This window comes from Lepidochelys olivacea (genome assembly GCF_965140295.1).
Source record: "Lepidochelys olivacea isolate rLepOli2 genome assembly, chromosome: 6".
In the NCBI taxonomy this organism is placed as follows: Eukaryota; Metazoa; Chordata; order Testudines; family Cheloniidae; genus Lepidochelys; species Lepidochelys olivacea.
The window spans coordinates 79,808,836-79,830,423 of record NC_140416.1 but is presented as its reverse complement, the minus strand read 5'-3'; the positions used below and the strand labels follow the sequence as shown (position 1 = coordinate 79,830,423).

At 39.9% G+C, this 21,588-nt stretch overlaps 1 protein-coding gene across 4 annotated transcripts in view; it reads right to left on the bottom strand.

Moving 5' to 3' along the window:
* The window catches only part of NUBPL (NUBP iron-sulfur cluster assembly factor, mitochondrial), a 156,981-nt gene that overhangs the window by 123,103 nt on the left and 12,290 nt on the right, over positions 1–21,588 (bottom strand). For all 4 annotated transcript variants that reach the window (XM_084632402.1, XM_084632403.1, XM_084632404.1 and 1 more), the window contains one exon: positions 7,823–7,913. In XM_084632402.1, the coding sequence (XP_084488528.1) occupies positions 7,823–7,913 (91 nt within the window). Of the gene's footprint in view, positions 1–7,822; positions 7,914–21,588 lie in introns of those variants that run through there.

The window sequence follows — 21,588 nt, the reverse complement described above, 5'->3', positions numbered from 1 at the left end:
GGATTCTCCGTCACTGACACTTTTTCAATCAATTTTGGATGTGTTTTTAAAAAATGCACTAGGAATTACTTTGGGGAAGTTCTATGGTCTGTGTTATATAGCAAGTCAGAGTAGATGTCACATAGATTCCAAGGCTTGAAGGGACCATTGAGTCACCCTTCAGCTTTTAAGAAGTAGCTGCAGTCTTTTGCTACTCTTTAGAATGTATTGCTTTATATACAAATACATAGTTTTGGGCATCACTAAGTAGCAATAAAGTTCTGAAGTACGATAGAAGCAATTAATAGTTCTACTGGACTAAAAGATCTGTCAGTATCTTCATAATAAATTGTATACCCCCCCCTTTTTTTTTCTCCTCTTTTTTTTAAAAAAAAAAAAAGTGATTTATAAGTATTATGACTATCATGTTCATGGCAAAAAATAAACCCAAAATGCCATTTTGGGAATTTCAGTCATTTTTGCTCTCTGCCAACTAGTGAAAGCGATGGATTTTTAAAAATGAAATTTTGCAGTTCACTCGTCCAGAATGTTAATTGAGTTTTTGGATGAATTAGTTTGAAGGATGTGAAGCAGCAAGTAAATAGTCATGTTATTTATGTTATAAAGTAGCATCTGTGCATGTGCAACAGCTAGTTTTCATAACCATTCCACACAGATGGGAGATTATCCAATATCTAGAATTCAAGGGTGTATTTCAAATTAACATTTACACATCTATCTTTTCCTGGGATTCTGCATAATATCCTTATTAAACACTTGCAGACTTTTCCATTTACCAAGATTTTGCATAGTAATTTAAGAAAAAAAAAACATATCATCTTACATTTATGGAGCATCTCTTATCTCCAGGGACCCTAAAGCATTTTGAAAACTGGAAATATACAGTAACTGCTAGATAGCTTTATCCTACCAGGTGCTCAGAACCCTCAATCCTGCTGAAATGTGTGGTTGGGTGACAAAATTGAAATCAATGGGTAATCTGTACCTCACAGGATCAGTCCATATGGGTTCAATGTTGAAGGGTGCTGAGCCATGTGGCCCCAATTCAGCAGGCAAAAAACTAAGCACAGGCTTCAAACCCAGTGGCTTCTATGGAATTTACGTGCCTAATTAAGTTCTTTACTGAATAGGGATGAATTCAGCACATGGTTAAGTGCTTTGCTCAGCCAGGACCTAAGAGTGCATTGCACTACACAGCTAACTAAAAAACAGCTAACACCAAAGAGAGTGGGTAAAATTTTGGAGCTACCAACCTTATTAAATCACAACAAAGTCATCTAAGGAAATCTTTAAAAGAAAAAGACATTAAAATTGAGAGTTAAATCAAAAGCAGACAGCAATTCCCAACTTTGGCTACCACATCATCCTTAAAACATCAAACTGATCCTGGGAGTTGTTGCCTATAAAGTAAATAGTGGACGCCTTTAATGTTCATTCTTCTTGTTTTTACTCAACTGAAGGTAGAAACAATGCTATTTTAGAATGGTTTCAAGTATTCCATATAAAATCAAACTTTAAAGTTTTAGACTTAACCAAGAAAATTACCATGCTGTTCATATACTCTAAGGCCAAAAGGAACCATTGTGAACAACTAATCCAACCTCCTCCGTGACACAGGCAATAGAACTTCCCCAAAAGAAGTCCTAAAACATATCTTTTGGAAAAACATCCTATCTTGATTTTAAAATAGTCAGTGATGGAGTTGTCCCAATGGTTAATTACTCTCACTGTTATAAATGTATGCCTTATTTCCAGTCTGAATTTGTCTAGCTTCAACTTCCAGCCACTGGATCGTGTTACAACTTTCTCTGCTGGGACTGAAGAATCCATTATTAAATATTTGTTTCCCACGTATGCACTTATAGACTGTAATCAAGTCACCCCTTAACCTTCTCTTTGTTAAGCTAAGTACATTGAGTTGTTCACGGTTACAGCAATACACACAGAACTGGGAATGCATGGAGCAGCTGAAGTGGTGTGGGAAAAGGGGATGAGAGCTGGACTCAACACAAGGCCCCAACATCCCACGTGAGCAGAAGCAAACTCCACATTTACTCCTGCAGGCATTCTGCACCAAAAAAGTAAAAATTCTGTGCACAATATTTTAAAATTCTGCAAACTGTATTTGTCAAAACAACTCTACATAATTATGCCAGTTTCAATTATTTTGGTAATTTATTTCAAAGTATCTGTCAGCAAGTATGTCTGTAACAATACAGACACACACAGGAGTAGAGAGTTAAAGAAACCCCCTATGACAACCCAGTTCCTGTTTCTCTGCCCCTTCCCCTCCCCAAGCCCAACCAGGGGACCGGACGCCCATAATCCGTCCCCCTCAAGAATCCAGCCACAGGGTCCCCCGAACCCAGACAACGACACCCCTACCCTCCCAGCCCAGATACCCCCCCGTACACACCCCAGAGCCCAGCCGTGGCCCCACAAGCCCCCCGCTTCCCCTCCCAGAACTCAAGAATGCAGAGGGAGAAACAGCCTGACGCTATGTCTCGGGATTGTGTGGCGATTCCTGCACGCTGCTGTCTCCTTCCCTCAGGGTGTGTGGGGAACTGCAGCTGCCGGCAATCCTCTAGCTCCCTCCCCCCAACAGCATCTTCTATGTGTGAGCTAGGCTCTGTCAGGTCCAGCGAACCCTAATGACAGCCAGCAGCACTGCAGCCCATTTCTGTGGAGGAAAGGAAATTCCGCGCACACATTTCTGCAAAATTCTGCATTGCACAGTGGCGCACAACTCCCCCAGGAGTATGTCACATTACAGGAGATGGGGAGAAAGCCAGATCAAGCTCTCCCTGTAAATCTTCTGGAACCAGTACATGACCTTAGCATCCTAACCTCCCTGCTAGGGGCTCTGCAGGAGCCAGAATCCTCATGGACCCAACAATTGACACCAATAGCCCATTCCCCACTTCTAGGATAACAGCCTTTTCATGTTGACAGCTAACATAGTCAAGTCTTCGCAAAAAGAAAAGGAGGACTTGTGGCACCTTAGAGACTAACCAATTTATTAGAGCATAAGCTTTCGTGAGCTACAGCTCACTTCCTCAGATGCATATCGTGGAAACTGCAGCAGGCTTTATATATACACAGAGAATATGAAACAATACCTATTCCCACCCCACTGTCCTGCTGGTAATAGCTTATCTAAAGTGATTTCCAGCACAAATCCAGGTTTTCTCACCCTCCACCCCCCCACACAAATTCACTCTCCTGCTGGTGATAGCCCATCCAAAGTGACAACTCTTTACACAATGTGCATGACAATCAAGCTGGGCTATTTCCTGCATAAATCCAGGTTCTCACATCCCCCCCACCCCCATACACACACAAACTCACTCTCCTGCTGGTAATAGCTCATCCAAACTGACCACTCTTCAAGTTAAAATCCAAGTTAAACCAGAACATCTGGGGGGGGGGGGGGTAGGAAAAAACAAGAGGAAACAGGCTACCTTGCATAATGACTTAGCCACTCCAAGTCTCTATTTAAGCCTAAATTAATAGTATCCAATTTGTAAATGAATTCCAATTCAGCAGTTTCTCGCTGGAGTCTGGATTTGAAGTTTTTTTGTTTTAAGATAGCGACCTTCATGTCTGTGATCGCGTGACCAGAGAGATTGAAGTGTTCTCCGACTGGTTTATGAATGTTATAATTCTTGACATCTGATTTGTGTCCATTTATTCTTTTACGTAGAGACTGTCCAGTTTGACCAATGTACATGGCAGAGGGGCATTGCTGGCACATGATGGCATATATCACATTGGTGGATGTGCAGGTGAACGAGCCTCTGATAGTGTGGCTGATGTTATTAGGCCCTGTGATGGTGTCCCCTGAATAGATATGTGGGCACAGTTGGCAACGGGCTTTGTTGCAAGGATAAGTTCCTGGGTTAGTGGTTCTGTTGTGTGGTATGTGGTTGTTGGTGAGTATTTGCTTCAGGTTGCGGGGCTGTCTGTAGGCAAGGACTGGCCTGTCTCCCAAGATTTGTGAGAGTGTTGGGTCATCCTTTAGGATAGGTTGTAGATCCTTAATAATGCGTTGGAGGGGTTTTAGTTGGGGGCTGAAGGTGACGGCTAGTGGCGTTCTGTTATTTTCTTTGTTAGGCCTGTCCTGTAGTAGGTAACTTCTGGGAACTCTTCTGGCTCTATCAATCTGTTTCTTTACTTCTGCAGGTGGGTATTGTAGTTGTAAGAAAGCTTGACAGAGATCTTGTAGGTGTTTGTCTCTGTCTGAGGGGTTGGAGCAAATGCGGTTGTATCGCAGAGCTTGGCTGTAGACGATGGATCGTGTGGTGTGGTCAGGGTGAAAGCTGGAGGCATGCAGGTAGGAATAGCGGTCAGTAGGTTTCCGGTATAGGGTGGTGTTTATGTGACCATTGTTTATTAGCACTGTAGTGTCCAGGAAGTGGATCTCTTGTGTGGACTGGACCAGGCTGAGGTTGGTGGTGGGATGGAAATTGTTGAAATCATGGTGGAATTCCTCAAGGGCTTCTTTTCCATGGGTCCAGATGATGAAGATGTCATCAATATAGCGCAAGTAGAGTAGGGGCTTTAGGGGACGAGAGCTGAGGAAGCATTGTTCTAAATCAGCCATAAAAATGTTGGCATACTGTGGGGCCATGCGGGTACCCATAGCAGTGCCGCTGATCTATGGGTACCCGCATGGCCCCACAGTATGCCAACATTTTTATGGCTGATTTAGAACAATGCTTCCTCAGCTCTCGTCCCCTAAAGCCCCTACTCTACTTGCGCTATATTGATGACATCTTCATCATCTGGACCCATGGAAAAGAAGCCCTTGAGGAATTCCACCATGATTTCAACAATTTCCATCCCACCACCAACCTCAGCCTGGTCCAGTCCACACAAGAGATCCACTTCCTGGACACTACAGTGCTAATAAACAATGGTCACATAAACACCACCCTATACCGGAAACCTACTGACCGCTATTCCTACCTGCATGCCTCCAGCTTTCACCCTGACCACACCACACGATCCATCGTCTACAGCCAAGCTCTGCGATACAACCGCATTTGCTCCAACCCCTCAGACAGAGACAAACACCTACAAGATCTCTGTCAAGCTTTCTTACAACTACAATACCCACCTGCAGAAGTAAAGAAACAGATTGATAGAGCCAGAAGAGTTCCCAGAAGTTACCTACTACAGGACAGGCCTAACAAAGAAAATAACAGAACGCCACTAGCCGTCACCTTCAGCCCCCAACTAAAACCCCTCCAACGCATTATTAAGGATCTACAACCTATCCTAAAGGATGACCCAACACTCTCACAAATCTTGGGAGACAGGCCAGTCCTTGCCTACAGACAGCCCCGCAACCTGAAGCAAATACTCACCAACAACCACATACCACACAACAGAACCACTAACCCAGGAACTTATCCTTGCAACAAAGCCCGTTGCCAACTGTGCCCACATATCTATTCAGGGGACACCATCACAGGGCCTAATAACATCAGCCACACTATCAGAGGCTCGTTCACCTGCACATCCACCAATGTGATATATGCCATCATGTGCCAGCAATGCCCCTCTGCCATGTACATTGGTCAAACTGGACAGTCTCTACGTAAAAGAATAAATGGACACAAATCAGATGTCAAGAATTATAACATTCATAAACCAGTCGGAGAACACTTCAATCTCTCTGGTCACGCGATCACAGACATGAAGGTCGCTATCTTAAAACAAAAAAACTTCAAATCCAGACTCCAGCGAGAAACTGCTGAATTGGAATTCATTTACAAATTGGATACTATTAATTTAGGCTTAAATAGAGACTTGGAGTGGCTAAGTCATTATGCAAGGTAGCCTGTTTCCTCTTGTTTTTTCCTACCCCCCCCCCCCCCCAGATGTTCTGGTTTAACTTGGATTTTAACTTGAAGAGTGGTCAGTTTGGATGAGCTATTACCAGCAGGAGAGTGAGTTTGTGTGTGTATGGGGGTGGGGGGGATGTGAGAACCTGGATTTATGCAGGAAATAGCCCAGCTTGATTGTCATGCACATTGTGTAAAGAGTTGTCACTTTGGATGGGCTATCACCAGCAGGAGAGTGAATTTGTGTGGGGGGGTGGAGGGTGAGAAAACCTGGATTTGTGCTGGAAATCACTTTAGATAAGCTATTACCAGCAGGACAGTGGGGTGGGAATAGGTATTGTTTCATATTCTCTGTGTATATATAAAGCCTGCTGCAGTTTCCACGATATGCATCTGAGGAAGTGAGCTGTAGCTCACGAAAGCTTATGCTCTAATAAATTGGTTAGTCTCTAAGGTGCCACAAGTCCTCCTTTTCTTTTTGCGAATACAGACTAACACGGCTGTTACTCTGAAAATAGTCAAGTCTTGTAGCTCATGCAATAGAAGCCAGTGCTGAAAATTCAGGGATTAAACTTTGCTTGTGCTGCTTGGGGTTATTACAGTTGTATATAAACAGAATTGGAGGGGGTGGGGGGGCTCCTTTAAAAAAAAACTAGGAAATTATAAACAAACAAAAAAATCCATAAAAGTTTATTATTTAGGTTTCAAACTCAAGCATAAAATTAGGAAATGCCAAATTTACAATTGCCTGCACAGTCCTAAATTTGCCCCCCCACGTATATATTCATTATGATACAGCATTCAATTTTATGATCATATTCTATACACATGCTGGAAGCTCAAGGGGGCAAAGTAAGTTTGAACAGGAAAACTTAAATTTAGCATATTTCCTAACTTTTGAGTGCTTGACTTTGCATTCTAAAAAAAGGACATTTAATAAGATATCATATTAACCACACAAAGATAATGCTATAGATAAAAAGCTAGAAGGTGTGACACTGCCTTTTACTTAGCAGTGAACTCCTGTCCAGAAACGTTGTGGCTGCCAATGATTCTTGGTAAAGTTGCAGCCCATGACAGTATTGTCCATTTGTCAGCTGAATGACAATACTTGATCATCACTGGGTAGAGAGTATTGTAGTGAGGAGGATGGTTTTATTTGTGGCCAAATATTTTTAATTTTTGTAAATGGGCTCAGTTATTGTCATGACGGATACAACAAATCATTAAATACATTCTGTTTTCGTAATTTGGGTAGAAAGAGATTCTCTACTGTACCTGAGCTCTGCCTAGGCACTTTGTAGAGGAGAGACTTACAAGGAAATGATTGTGGCTCTTGGATTCTCAGGTGTCTGACCCTAGTCTACATTAGACACAGCATAGCCTTGGCCTCTCCAAGCCCTCTTCTCTCCCCATCCCTTTCTTCCCCTTCCATTCTCCCTCACCCTTCCCTCTCCCAAACACATCCCTTCTCTCTTCTAATGCAAGAGGCAGCAAAAAACTTCCTCTCCCATTTTTACACTGATGGAGATTTCCCCTACCCAGGGGAAACTCTCCAGCACAAATCTCCTGCCAAAAATCACTGTGGTGTACTGGACAATCTGGCCCCAAAGCATTAAGGGAAAGGACAGCCAAATACATTATATCAAACATCTTTAACCATCATAATCGCCCTTCTCCTCTTCTCCAGATATATTTCAAAGTGTTAGTTTTGAAAACAAGTTCATTTGGAAAAATTGAAACAATCATAGAAAGCAAATACACCACGTCTTTATTCTTATATTAGAATTCAACCTCATACTTAAAATACGGCAGATTTTTAGGAAGTACTGAATGAGGCTTGACCAGCAACATAGAAAAAATATTAAAGCAAATAAGCCTTGTTAAAATAACTCTCATAACTTGAAGAAATCTATTTTCTTCAGAAACTCCATGAGATATTTAACAAAAAAGTTATGTAAATTTACACTTACTTGGTGATAATTCTGGATTTCCTTTCAAATTCATCATCTTTGGAATCGAAGGGCCATATACATCTGCATCAAGCAAACCAACTGCTTTTGTCTGTAGGACCAAAAAAATTGTAAAGGTCAACACTCTTTTCTGCTTCAAGAAAAATTATCAGTTGAGCAAAGTTTCAAAGCTGGTTTCAGAAATAAATGTGTGATCTTTATTTCATCCTTAATTTAACACTGTTCTCTCCCTTTCTAAGTTACATTTGAAGTAAAAAGTATTATGCATGAAGTACAACAACATTGTCCCTCTAGGATTTGAGCCATTGGATTCAATTGCAAGAACTACTTTCTCAATAACCAGCATCCTCACTCACACAATGAAATATTCCTTATTCATGGTGTTTGATGTAGATTATTTATGGAAAACCACACCACAAACTTCCTCCTCTGTACACACACACATATACACAGAAGTGTCACAGTCTGGCAAAATATATTCTGCCTCATTATACTTAAATTTGACGTTTTCTATTTTAACTAACTGGTAGTGGACAAAGAAATAAAATGAAATAATAAAAGGTGAAAATGAATAAAACGAAATATATTTATGGAACCAGAATCCTTGTCTTCAGATTTCCAAAACAGTTAAAAGAAAATTCAGACTGATGAAGCCAACTGAAGCTGTTATACTTGATCCATATTTATTACAAAAAGATGCCTAAAATGTTTTCATTTTTGAATTGCTGCCATTGACAAGAGAAATAAAAATATCAGATTATTCAAATGTGTAGAGAGGAAATTATTTAGACAAGGAACTTTACATACAAAATTTCTAACTTCTGTTTCCAGGCTTACAACAAAAGTCATTTCAAGAATGGTTACGTAAATTTTAATTTTAGCAAAAGATGCGTTATTAGCACCGACAGCCAAGATGCACTGCAGGTTACAGCATCTTACGAACTATCAAGTAAGGAACCAGTCTCATAAGTTCTTGAGCACCTTCAACTTCAATGAAAGTTGATGGCATTGAACACCTTACAGACTCAGGACCTCAGTAAGCAAACAAAATTTGGGCCTGTTTTAAAGCCTATGGGACCTTTTCAGGGGACTCCAGTTCACTTTGAAACAGGCCGTTAATGGCCATGCACCAAAAAACATACTTCGGTATTTATTTTGAATGAAGTCTTAATAATATGGGACCTCAACACCATAGCATTCTCCTGTCACATCTGTGATGAGAAGTAGGGTGTGACAGCTGAGCTCTTGAAAATAATCATCATATTTGTGGCTTTGAGTGTAGAGAGGCTTCTACTAAATATCTTAGAACTTAATACAAAAGTGTCTCTGACCTTGAACAACATATCCAAATGTGAAATGATATCCATAACATCATTCAGGTTAATATGTATTTTATAATATCACAAAATAGCTTTCGTTAATCAAGTTTTCCAAGTCAGATATGTTAAAAAAAATTATGAAAGAAATGTACTTTAATCAAAACTATAAATATTCAGTTTAATTATTCTGAATTATAAAGTACATATTCTAAATTTTTCAAGTTTTGAATAGGCAGGATTTAATTCATAAAAATGTGTGCAACTGAGTGGTAAGCTTGTCGGTTTATTTAACACTATTTTATTACTAGGTTATCAGTCAAGAGCATTAGAGATGTATATTGTTATAACAGAATTCAGAAAGAGAGCAATAATACTTAATTTAAAAGGTTTCATCTTTGCAGCATATAAACATAGTGCACTAAGAAGTAATTGTGATGAGAAGTGAAAACTTATTGCTATAAATCATGGTTGTGATCTTTAAATAAAAAGTAACTCAATCAACTGTCACCATAAACTCAAACTAGAATGTGGCTACGTAACATTCTGTTCTCTGTTCTTGAATATGTTTTTTTTTATCCGCACACTGGCAAACGGGAAAGTAAACGTAATCACAGAGATGAAAGTTTCAGACCTCATTTAGTGGGGTGGGTTTTTTTTGTTTTTTTCTTTTTACTTTATAATTTATAACATCCTGTGAAAGCTATTAAAAAAAATACTGTCATTACTCTGACACATTATACTGTTTCATGCCTAATGTATGAAAGCTGCAATTTAAAAGATCAGAAAGCCCCATTTTTATTTCCGATTTCAAAGGCACCAACAACAGTTTTTGTGCTGCTTTGTTCTTTGACAAAATGCATATTTTAAAAGATTATAAAGATTCCTGACTCAGTCCTTTTATCCATGTCAGCAGCTAATCAAACCCATCAAAACATCATTTTAGGGATGTGCCATTCTAATTACTTCTGAAATCAAAGTAAATATTTCCAGCAGAACCTACCTACTGTTTTAAAACTGATTGACATTATTCTTCCCTTCACTGCTTTTTGTGGGTTTTTTGCAACAAATCCCATGAACATCCAGAGAGGTAATGGAATGAGTTCTGGGAACTCCTTGCTACAATTTTGACATCAGACTGAGGGAAGTGAAGGTTTAAGATAATTTCACTGCCACTGACTGAGTTCATGCTCCCTCGGTATACTGCCAAACCATCCCCACCAGAGATGATTTCTTCCTGGGATTAAAAATACTCATGAGCAGCAAATATTGTGCCTATAGAGTGCAACAGATTACACTAAGACCTAGATGTATAAAATAAATAAGTATTCTGGGGGCAATACCTTCGTACATCATGGTCTTCATACCCCAATCAAACACTTTCATATTACAAATCTAATCGTTATACAAAATATACAGTGCTAGCTTAATACATTTCCTCCAAAAATTAATTTGCTTGCCAAGCAATTTTGCTGCTTTCCAGGGTTACGGTTAAAATGAAGTGTTTTTGTAATAACAGAAGAAAAAGAAACAACAATAGATTCTCTAGTTGCTTAACCTCTCTTTTCTGCAAGCACAAAAACCTCTGGTATGTGAGGTTTGTCACACGCTCATAGAAAAAGGTCTCTTGGGAACCCTCTGCTAAAACATTGGCAGAACATCACTGTAGACATCGTCATGTAGGTTATTCTTCGCCAAGCCATTCAATCCCATATGCCGAGAGGGCTCAGATCTCGCCAAGGCAGCAGCTTGCACAGGAAAGGTTGGCCTCAGTAAGTGAGCTTTTATTTTTTCCTCCAACCTTTCATTTTAGTCAGCCAAGTACCCCTTGTGTACTAATATCAATCCTTTATTCTATTTTAATTACACTGGCAGAAGCTTACTGCTGCTACCAAGGAATCTTCTAAGATTGGCGCAGGCTGAAGCATCTCTTCCAACATTTTCACAATGCTCTAAATCCCCACAGGGCCGAGAGAAGACAACTTAAGGGTACACCAGGATACGATCCTTATATCACATTGCTGTATTAGAGCTATTCATCCAGGCTATTTCAGATACAGATCAGAATGTAATGCAGGTATATGAAATCTGTATTTAAAAATAAGAGATAATTTAAGGAACTCGAATAAACTCCTTTACTACTTTTACCTACACGTCTCTTGGAATGGTATAAATATTTAAATGTCCTAATATAATTAAAACTAAAGTTGTCAAGCCATTAAAAACATTAATCGAGATTAATCGCACTATAATAGAATACCATTTATTTAAATATTTTTGGATGTTTTCTACATTTTCAAATATATTATTTCAATTATAACAGAATATAAAGTGTACAGTGCTCACTTTGATTTATTTTTATTACAAATATTTGCACTGTAAAAAAAAACAGTACTTTTCAATTCACCTAATACAAGTACTGTAGTGCAATCTCTTTATCATGAAAGTTGAATTTACAAATGTAGAATTATGTACAAAAAAAACTGCATTCAAAAATAAAACAATGTAAAACTGTAGAGCCTACAAGACCACTCAGTTCTATTTCTTGTTCAGCCAGTCACTCGAACAAGTTTGTTTACGTTTGCAGGAGATAATGCTACCGGCTTCTTATTTACATCACCTGAAAGTGAGAACAGGTATTCTCATAGCACTGTTGTAGCCAGCATCACAAAATATTTACATGCCAGATGCGCTAAAGATTCTTATGTCCCGTTATGCTTCAACCACCATTCCAGAGGACATGCGTCCATGCTGATGACAGGTTCTGCTCAATAACAATCCAAGCAGTTTAGACCGATGCATGTTCATTTTCATCATCTCAGTCAGATGTCACCAGCAGAAGGCTGATTTTCTTTTTTGCTGGTTCAGGTTCTGTAGTTCAGAGCGTTGCTCTTTTAAGACTTCAAAAAGCATGCTCCAGACCTCATTCCTCTCCGATTTTGGAAGGCACTTCAGATTCTTAAACCTTGGGAAGAGTGCTGTAACTATCTTTAGAAATCTCACATTGGTACCTTCTTTGTGTTTTGTCAAATCTGCAGCGAAAGTGTTTTCAGAATGAACAACCTGTGCTGAATCATCATCCGAGACTACTATAACATGAAATATATGGCAGAATGCAGGTAAAATAAAGCCGGAGACATACAATTCTCCCCCAATGAGTTCAGTCACAAATTTAATTAACGCATTATTTTTTTAACGAACATCATCAGCATGAAAGCATGTCCTCTGGAATGGTGGCAGAAGCATGAAGGGACATATGACTGTTTAGCATATCTGGCATGTAAATACCTTGCAATGCTGGCTGCAGAAGTCCCATGTGAACACCTGTTCTCACTTTCAGGTGACATTGTAAATAAGAAGCGGGCAGCATTATCTCCTGCAAATGTAAACAAACTTGTTTGTATCAGTGATTGGCTGAACTAGAAGTAGGACTGAGTGGATTTGTAGGCTCTAAAGTTTTGCATTGTTTTGTTTTTGAGTGCAGTTATGTAACAAACAAATTTAATTTGTAAGGTGCACTTTCACGATAAAGAGCTTGCACTACAGTACTTGTATGAGGAATTGAAAAATAGTTTCTTTTGTTTATCTTTCTAAAGTGCAAAGTATTCTGTGTTTTAATTGAAATCAATATATTGGAAAATGTACAAAAACATCCAAAATATTTAATATACTTCAATTGGTATTCTACTGTTTAATGACACGATTAAAACTGCGATTAATCACAATTACTTTTTTTGAGTTAATTACGTGAGTTATATACAATTAATCAACAGCCCTAATAAAAACACATATCGATTAGAAAACTAACTCAGTTTCTCACTTATGGGTCAGCAGGAACTGCAATAGGAGCTGACCCACATGAGACCTGTAATTTCCTTACCCTTCTCAACACTGCCAAAACCTCTTGATAAACTATAAATAGTATCTCCCAATCAATGTACACAGTTTCTTCTAAATTTACAGAAGGATACTAGTATTATTAACACCAATAGCAATTAAAAAGCTCCTTACTCTATAAGCAAAAAAAAAAAAAAAACACCACACCATCAATGTATAAAGAGCAAGGCCTTGTGGTTTGCAGTGCTGCAGACGCTGAGAGAAAGGATGGTAGAAATGAGGCATAAACTTTTCTTCACATTATAAACATTCAGCCTCTCAGCTCATGTTATTTGCTAAACATTCCAACAGCTGATTTTGATAATATCAAGAAAAAACAGTTTCTCTTGAATTTCACATGAGACTCTTCCTTCACCCATATTCTGAAGTGCTTCTCATATAAGGACTACCAAAAACAGACACTTATAGATTAGAAACATTTACAAAGTATTTTGTACATTATTGATATGCAAAACCCAAATACTTCAGGATCTCTTGTCTTATTGGGAGTGCTACCTCAAGATATCATGAACTGACTGAACCGCTTTACACTGCAGTTCTAATTTTACACGCTCAAAAATTTAAAAAAAAAAAAAAACTCTTATATCTTCCCATACCTAATTCATTTTTAATGGATGTGAGGAAATTTGACATATGCTTTCAGTAGAAGAGGAAATAGAATTTAATCTCCATTCTGTTATAAAAAAAATGTGGGTACAAGGTCCCATACCCTAGAAAGTACAGTAAGTTTGTGGCCTGGCTCTTAGAGGAGGACTCTCAAGCATGGAAAATCAATAATGGCATCCTGAGACAAGTACACATCAAATTATTTTAATGAATGTTTAACCAGCAACATGGACAGGACCTCAGCAACAGACTGCAGGATAAGAGCCATAGTAGGATTCACACACACACACACACACAAGTTATTTCAGATACCTGTATTTATTTAAATACAAAACATCTCTGAGGAACCTAGTAGAAAGTTACTGGATTCTGAGAGAGACAAGTGATAACACATTCATTTCCACTGTAAGACACTGATATCACAAGACTATTTGCCTACCTCTGACATATTCAATGCATTTTGGGATAGTTTTCAAATAAATTTACCAGTGTCCTTATTTCTCTAATTATTTGCCCATTTTATAGAACTGAGCAAACAATATGAATATTAGCAAATATATACAAAAGTAATGACATTTTTTTGAATAAAGTATTCTTTTGTAAATATATCATTCACCCAGCTCTACCCAGGACTAACTTCACTGCAAGGATTAAAAAAAAAAAAAAAAAAAAACACAACCCAAGAGGTGGATTATGAACCATTTCTATTTTCTCAAACACCTATTTTTCTTTAACCAAAGAATACACAAGCTTTGAAACAAAGCAAAACTCACAAGAATTAGCTCTAATCACACTAAATTTATGCATAATATATAAGTTTCGTATTTAAAAATTCTTCCCTTTTCATTTTTCCATTCTACATTGTTTACAATACTGTCTTAATAGCTTGAATACACTTTTCCTCCAACTGTGTTTGCTGTCCTTCTCCATTTAGCTAATCATTCACTTTTCTGCATTTATCCTGCATTATGAGGCAATGTGTTTATGTTTATCATTTCACTGTGTGATAATGAAGATAATAAAACAGTTGTTGTTGAAGATGCATATGTTAACTGGAGCTCCTTATGCTGGTTGGCTGCTTCTTTAACAACACAACAAAATATTGAAAGTGCTTATATTAAAAATGCTTTTATATTTCTTTGCAACCAAATGGTTTGCTATGGAAACCCAAGTCTATTCCCTAAAAATGACAAATTTAAAGACAAACAAATTTTGATCCCAATCTACTTGACAAACTCCCTTTACAAGGAGCAGGTTAGAATATGTAAAACCAAATACTTACCCATTACATAACCAAACTACTCTAAGCAGAAGCCATTTGTTTAAACTTGCACACTAATTTGTTCCGTACTGTTTTACCCCTGGCTCCTCTGCCCCTCACACCATAATAAATGGTTTCACTCTTTACTTCGGAATGTAAATCTTCTTGGGAAGAAAAGGGGATTCTAAAGGCGGCTGACTAGAGAGTTTGCCTCATAGTGACAGGATAAACATACAGTCTCCCAACTGGATTTATGCCATCCTTACTCACGCACAGCTGGTGTTTGCTCACTAAAATACTCTGTTCATAAACAAGCAATCTCAATCCTATTATTGCTGGCATCTATTAATTCAAGTTGTTTCAACTATAATAAATTGTCTCTGGCCATGCAGCTTTCATAGTCATTCCACTCTGAATACGAATCATCTGGCATAAAAACCAAAAATTCTTTAGAGTACTCCTGAGGGAGCGGAACTAACTGCTGCAACATCAAAGGAACTAGAAGAATCGTCTGTCAAAACTAAGCAATCAATTAAAAATAGGACAAGAGTAAAACTTAAGTTACCTCCCTAAAAGTATAGATTTATACATCTCAGTACAGCCGCAAGAGCTTGCACAACTCTTAGCACTAAATTAACTAATCCATATATAACAGGTAACCCACAGGTGCCACAAGTCTGAGGAGCCAGCACTAAGTCAAAGCTACATTCCTAGCCTTTCTGGCCTTGCATAACAAAACAAAAAAAAAAAACACAACTTTACTTTGGACATGATGTTTTCATTAGATATCTAAATGAAATCCTCTGTTTAAAATTAAATTATTTTCTGTTTAATTAGTCAGAGTTGGTGTATATGGGGTGAGTTCAAACTGCCTAGTGAAAGCCATCGCACTGCACCTGAGAGAGGACGCCGTGAACTGCGCCATCCCCAGCACTGACAGCCCGTTGCAACCCGACGCGGTAGTCACCGACGAGGCCCAGAAAAAGATCATCCTCGTCGACATCATGGTCCCCTTCGAGAACAGGACCCCGGCCTTCTGAGAAGCCCGAGCTCGGAAGCTGGAAAAATACGCCCCCTGGCCAACACCCTGAGAGCAAAGGGCTACGAGGTGCAGATGGATGCCCTGACTGTCGGAGCCCTGGGCGCTTGGGACCCCTGCAACGAGCGTGTGCTGCAGACCTGTGGGATCGGTCAAAGCGACGCATGGCTCATGCGGCGCCTCATGGTCTCGGACACCATCCGATAGTCAAGGGACATCTACATCGAACACATCACCAGCCACCAACATTACCAGGAGGTGGGAGCTGGTACGACATCGTGCATCCACCATGGGAAAGGGACTGAGAGGCTTTTTCCATTAGACTGTATGAACTGGAACCATAAACTCACTGAACATTAAATCCCACCAAATGAGGGTAGATCCATCCCCATCATCGTATCCGCTCATTATACTCCACACCTGAACATCGCCATTATATGGACAACATACCCCCATATCTCAATGTCTGTACTTTGACCGGTCGAACTTTTACCCCCAATCGGGGAGATTGCAGATTATGTTTTCCTTATGCCACCAGCTCCTAACCGAATTTCGCACCTCTGATAATCTGCACCGTATTCCCTGATAACCAGAAACTTCTATGCTTGAACTCTGTACTGCTTAATTTTATTAAGATAACGTTGAAATAAAAAGAATTAAATCTCTACATAGCAGACAGCCACACCCGCAGGGATGGTTTGCTTGCACCTGGTCCTGGCAACTCACTCAACTCTCACCAGTGGTCTAGGTAGCTGCGTGTGACAAGGCCACACCTTGGGACCTTGCCTTGGCTTGAATGCTAAACCTACTGAGGGTAACTAAATAGTGACAAACACTAGTGAAAGGGCGTACCTGGCCCACTAAATGCACAAAAGTCTCTAACAGTGAAGCCAGCAAAACAACTTCCAAAAGTATAACAAAAACAGAAAGTGCTGTACCAAGCTAGTGGATAGCTAACAGCAGTGTTGCAAAACAGATTATGATACACTGATCAACCAGAAAGCCAAGAAGTCATGGTCGAATACTTGACAAATATTGGACGACAGAAACTAAACGAAGAATGGAAGGAGAAACAAAAGCATGCCAGCTTGCTCTTCGTCCAGACAAACAAGGGCCAACGCGTTCATCACTCAGAAACCGAGGTGGGGGTGCGTGAAAAGAATGCAATCAGAACAAACACAACCCCACACAGAACAGAGAATTATGTGATGAACTTGAAGGATAAGACATGTATATAACATGTATATAAGATTATACCATGCTGGAGCACTTGCAGTAATGGTTGACGAATTGAAAAGATACAAGTGGGAAATCACTGGTCTATGCAAAACAAGAAGGCAAAGGACAGTTTTATCATGATGAACTGACAGTGCACACCAGGACAAAGTTGCACTGGTGCTAAAGTAGAAGGCAAGCCAGGCTCTTAACGCATTTCACATGATATCGCCTCATACAATGAAGGCAAAAAAATGTAATAAAGATGGGAGGTTTTAATGCAAAAGTAGGACTGGACTGGAATTCCTGGGCTCCTGCAATAGACAGATTTGGACTCAGTGAAGAAAACAAACAGGAAGAAAAGCCACTAAATTTCTGCCAAATCAACAACCTGGTCGTAACAAACAGGCTACTTCAACAAAGAAAGCCGCAGAGGAAATGGATTGGATATAACCTGATGAGCAAACAAAGATGACAGACTTTATATTTGTGAATCACAGATAGATATCATGCAGATCATTTGTGGCCAGTATCAGGTCATAAATTAGTGTTGGCATCAATGAAGTCAAGACTGAGAACCACCTAAAGAGTGCCAAAAACTAAGATTTATGACAAGGACAAATTGAAAGAGCTAGACAATCAAAAAATACAAAAAAAAAAAAAAGCCACGCAGAAAAACATCACATCTCTGGTGAAAGAAAAAATGAATGCTGAAGAGACATGGAACAGTGTAAAAAATGGGATTACCAGAGCAGCTGAATGCGCATTGGGCCAAAACAAAGAAAGTAAAGTAGATAACGGATGAAATGCTGAAGTTGAGTGACAAGTGTAGGAAGCTGAAGTAAAGTGAAAAGGAAGACACTAACATAAGAGGTTGACCAGAGAGATAAAACAGAAAGCGGGGAGAAACAGAAACAACTGGATAAGCAAACTGTGAAGAATACACAAACAGAAAAATAAGAGAACTGAGTCAGACATACAAGTTGAAGATGGCAGTGAAAGAAAAGCTCAGGTAAATAACTGAGGATGAACAAGTGAAGAATAAACACTGAAAAGAATATTTTGGAAGAGCTGTAAAATGTGCAGAACACAGTATATAAAATGGACTTAGAGAAGCTTTCCAGTACAAATGAGGAAGAGCAGATACCAGAATTCTTAGAAAAAAGTAGTAAAGATCTCAATAGAAACACTGAAAAAGAAAAAAGGTGCTGGAAAATGACAACATAACTATAGAGCTGCTGCAAGCAAGAGAGAAACACAGAGGAAAGACTATGCAAAAAGTTATTCAACAAGATTTGCAAAGAAGAGCATGTGCTGAGCTAATAGGGGAAAGCAATAATAGTATCAATCTATAAAGAAGGGAGATAAGTGAGTCCAAGAACCAGAGAGGAATCATCTTATTGATAGTTCCAGGAAAAGCATTCACCAAGACATTGTAGAAGCAAATGAAGAGATACACAGAAGTGGTGCTTGCAGAGGAACAGGCTGGATTTAGAACCAATACAAAATACAATACATCAGCTATTTGTGATAAGACAGATATCGAAGGAGTACATAGAACACAACCAAAGCTGCTACAACAACTTTATAGACTTCAAACCGGCTTCCAAGACCATTTGGCAGACAGGGTTATAGTAAGTTAAGTTCTGAAAATGTATTGCATTCCTGAGAAATTGATCAAGCTGATGGAAAACATTTATGGCAAGTCAAGGAGTGCAGTGAGAGCAGACAAGATAATGGAATGGTTCAGGACAACTATAGGAATGAGACAAGGATGCATGCTACCACCAGATTTTTTCAACTTGATACTGAAAGCAACAATGGCTGTTGCACTGAGAGATGCAACAGGAGTAGTCATATTATGTGGGAGGACAGTGCACAACTTCAGACTTTTAGACAACGTTGACCTCAAAGTATTGACCAAGGAGGATTGTCACAGGCTGACTGGCCCCTTAAGAGGGATCTGGGGTCAATACACCTGGACTAATTACCTGATTGATTAAAAGGAGGGAATCTGGGCTCATAGGTAATGGGTGGCTAGGGCTAGAGAGGTGTCATCCCCCCGCATATCTATTTTCTGAGCTACCCCACTGCCTGCCCAGTTCAGCAAGTGAAGCTCCATATCTGGTGGCTCCAGGGCAAGGAAGGTGACAGAGTGGGACACTGCAGGGGGAGGTCCCCACCTACACACTGAATTCCCAACAGGTGGAACTAGATTCCTCATTGTCACTAGGAAGAGCTGGCTTTTGAGCCACGCTTCCATGAAGGTTTGCTGGAAGGGGGCAAGAGTTCTGGGGGAAGGAGGTGGATCCTGGGGTGATTGAGAAGGCAAGAGGGAGGAGAGTCTCAGAAGAAGGGGGAGATACTGAGGTGATTGGTCTCAGTCCCCCAAGACAGGAGCCACCACTTTAGGGTGAGTGCAAGGCAGGGCCTGCTCTCTCGTCCACCTCCCAAAGAATATTTTCACCAGCTGCCTATGCCTGGGCTTTGTAAGGGACTGAGTGCCTCCTAAAAAGAGGTATTTAATTATAAACAACTTTAAACCCAGCTATGGGGAGGAAATCAAAAAGAAAAGATAAGTAGTGTTGAAAACTCAGAGAGAGCAGTGAGGGCCAGGAGTCAGGAGCAGGGGAATGCTGCTGGAGACAACAAGGACAAGTTGGAGAGCTGGCTGAGTTGGGTCTGGGCTCCTAAGAGAAACAGGTTGGTACGCCTTTATGGACCCACCTGAAAAGTCAGAAAGGCTGCAACCCCAGGAAAAGGGTCCTGAGAAACCTCATTACTCTATAGGGAAAAAAGCTGGGAAAGTAGCCAGGGAGGCTGAGGTTTGTTTGGCTGTGTACAATGGAGGACAAACCAAAGGTGATGGGGGGAGGGGAGAGACTGTTTGCCAGGTGGGAGACTGAGAGAATCTAAGTTTGTCCAGTAGGAAGCTGGGAGGAGGAAGTCAAGAGTTGAAACAGTAAAGCGCCCAGACCACAGAAAAGAGAAACTGTGACCCACTGAGAGATTGGGAAGAGACTGTTTTACTTATTACATACTAATGACCTAGCTCCAAGAATGGGTGTATTACATGACTCTAGTCTTGGTCATATGATAAAGAGCCCTAGGGAAAAGAAAAACAAAGGACAGATACTGCTAAGCTGCCCAAGACAAGGATGGGACGCTACAGAGCAGGTGTATACATCTACAAGGATGTACAGAGAATAACTCACAAGGTAGGCAAAAGGCAGAAAATTTGGACTGAAGATCAGCACAGAGAATACAAAAATTATGGCAACTGGAAGACAAAGAGGAAGACGTAAAGATCAAAGTTGAAGACCAAGAACTAGAACAAATGGGAAAATGTGTATGACTGGTATCGAACAATGGGAACTGTCAAGATGACATATAAAGAAAAGTTGGACTAGCCACTACTGCATTTGGAAAATTCTGGAAGATCTGAAAGGCTGAAGACATTTCAAGAAACGTGAAGCATATATGAGACAACTGTTGTGCCAAAACTGCTGAATGAGTCAGAAAGCAGATAAACAAAATATACTGACTGCAGATACAACCTGGCTGAGGGGAACAACAATTGATTCAAGGCTGTAGAAAATAAAAAATGAAGTGATAAGAAAATGGCTTGGGCAACAAATAACTCTGTTACAGAAGGTTCAAGAAAGAAGATGGCAGTGGTCTGGACATGTGTCCAAGAAGGACCCAGAAAGGAGATCATTCATGGAGATACATACCAGAATGCAAGGAACTAGAAAAAAAGGAAGACCGAGGATGTGTTGGATAGATACAGAACTAAAAGATTAAAGATGAACAAAGCCGTAAAAATGGTACAAGACAGAAAGCTGCAAAGGGTACAACTCCATCGTTATGTAGGTTCTTGTGGACCACAGAGGACAATTTATGAACGTCAATGTGAGTTGCACTGGAAAAGATCATGATGCCCACGTTTTCCGCTGATCACAAGTCTACACTCATGGACAGGCTAAGACACTATTTCTACCAAGTGACATTGTCATAAATGGAGTTACTGTGCCCTCTGTTATTCTGGGGGACCCTGCAAACCTCCTTTTTACTAGGAGTATGAATCCATACCCTGATTTCAGAGGCCCTGGCAAAAGAGGATTTAATTACACACTCAGCAGGTGAAGAATGGTTGTTGAATGTGCTTTTGGGAGATTGAATCCCATTGGAGACTTTTACAGAACCACTTGGATGCCAGTGTCATTGATGCTGTCCGAATTACTGTGGCTTGCTGTGCACTTCACAATCTTTGTGAAGCCAGACGCAAGCCATTTCCCTCTGAACGGACCTATGACAGTGAGATCGGTACATTCAGTGAATCAGTACATTCAGCCAGAAAGTGCACCTACCACAGCTGGAGCTGGATGCATCCAGGCAACAGAGATCAGAGATGCTTTGTGTTCCCACACTG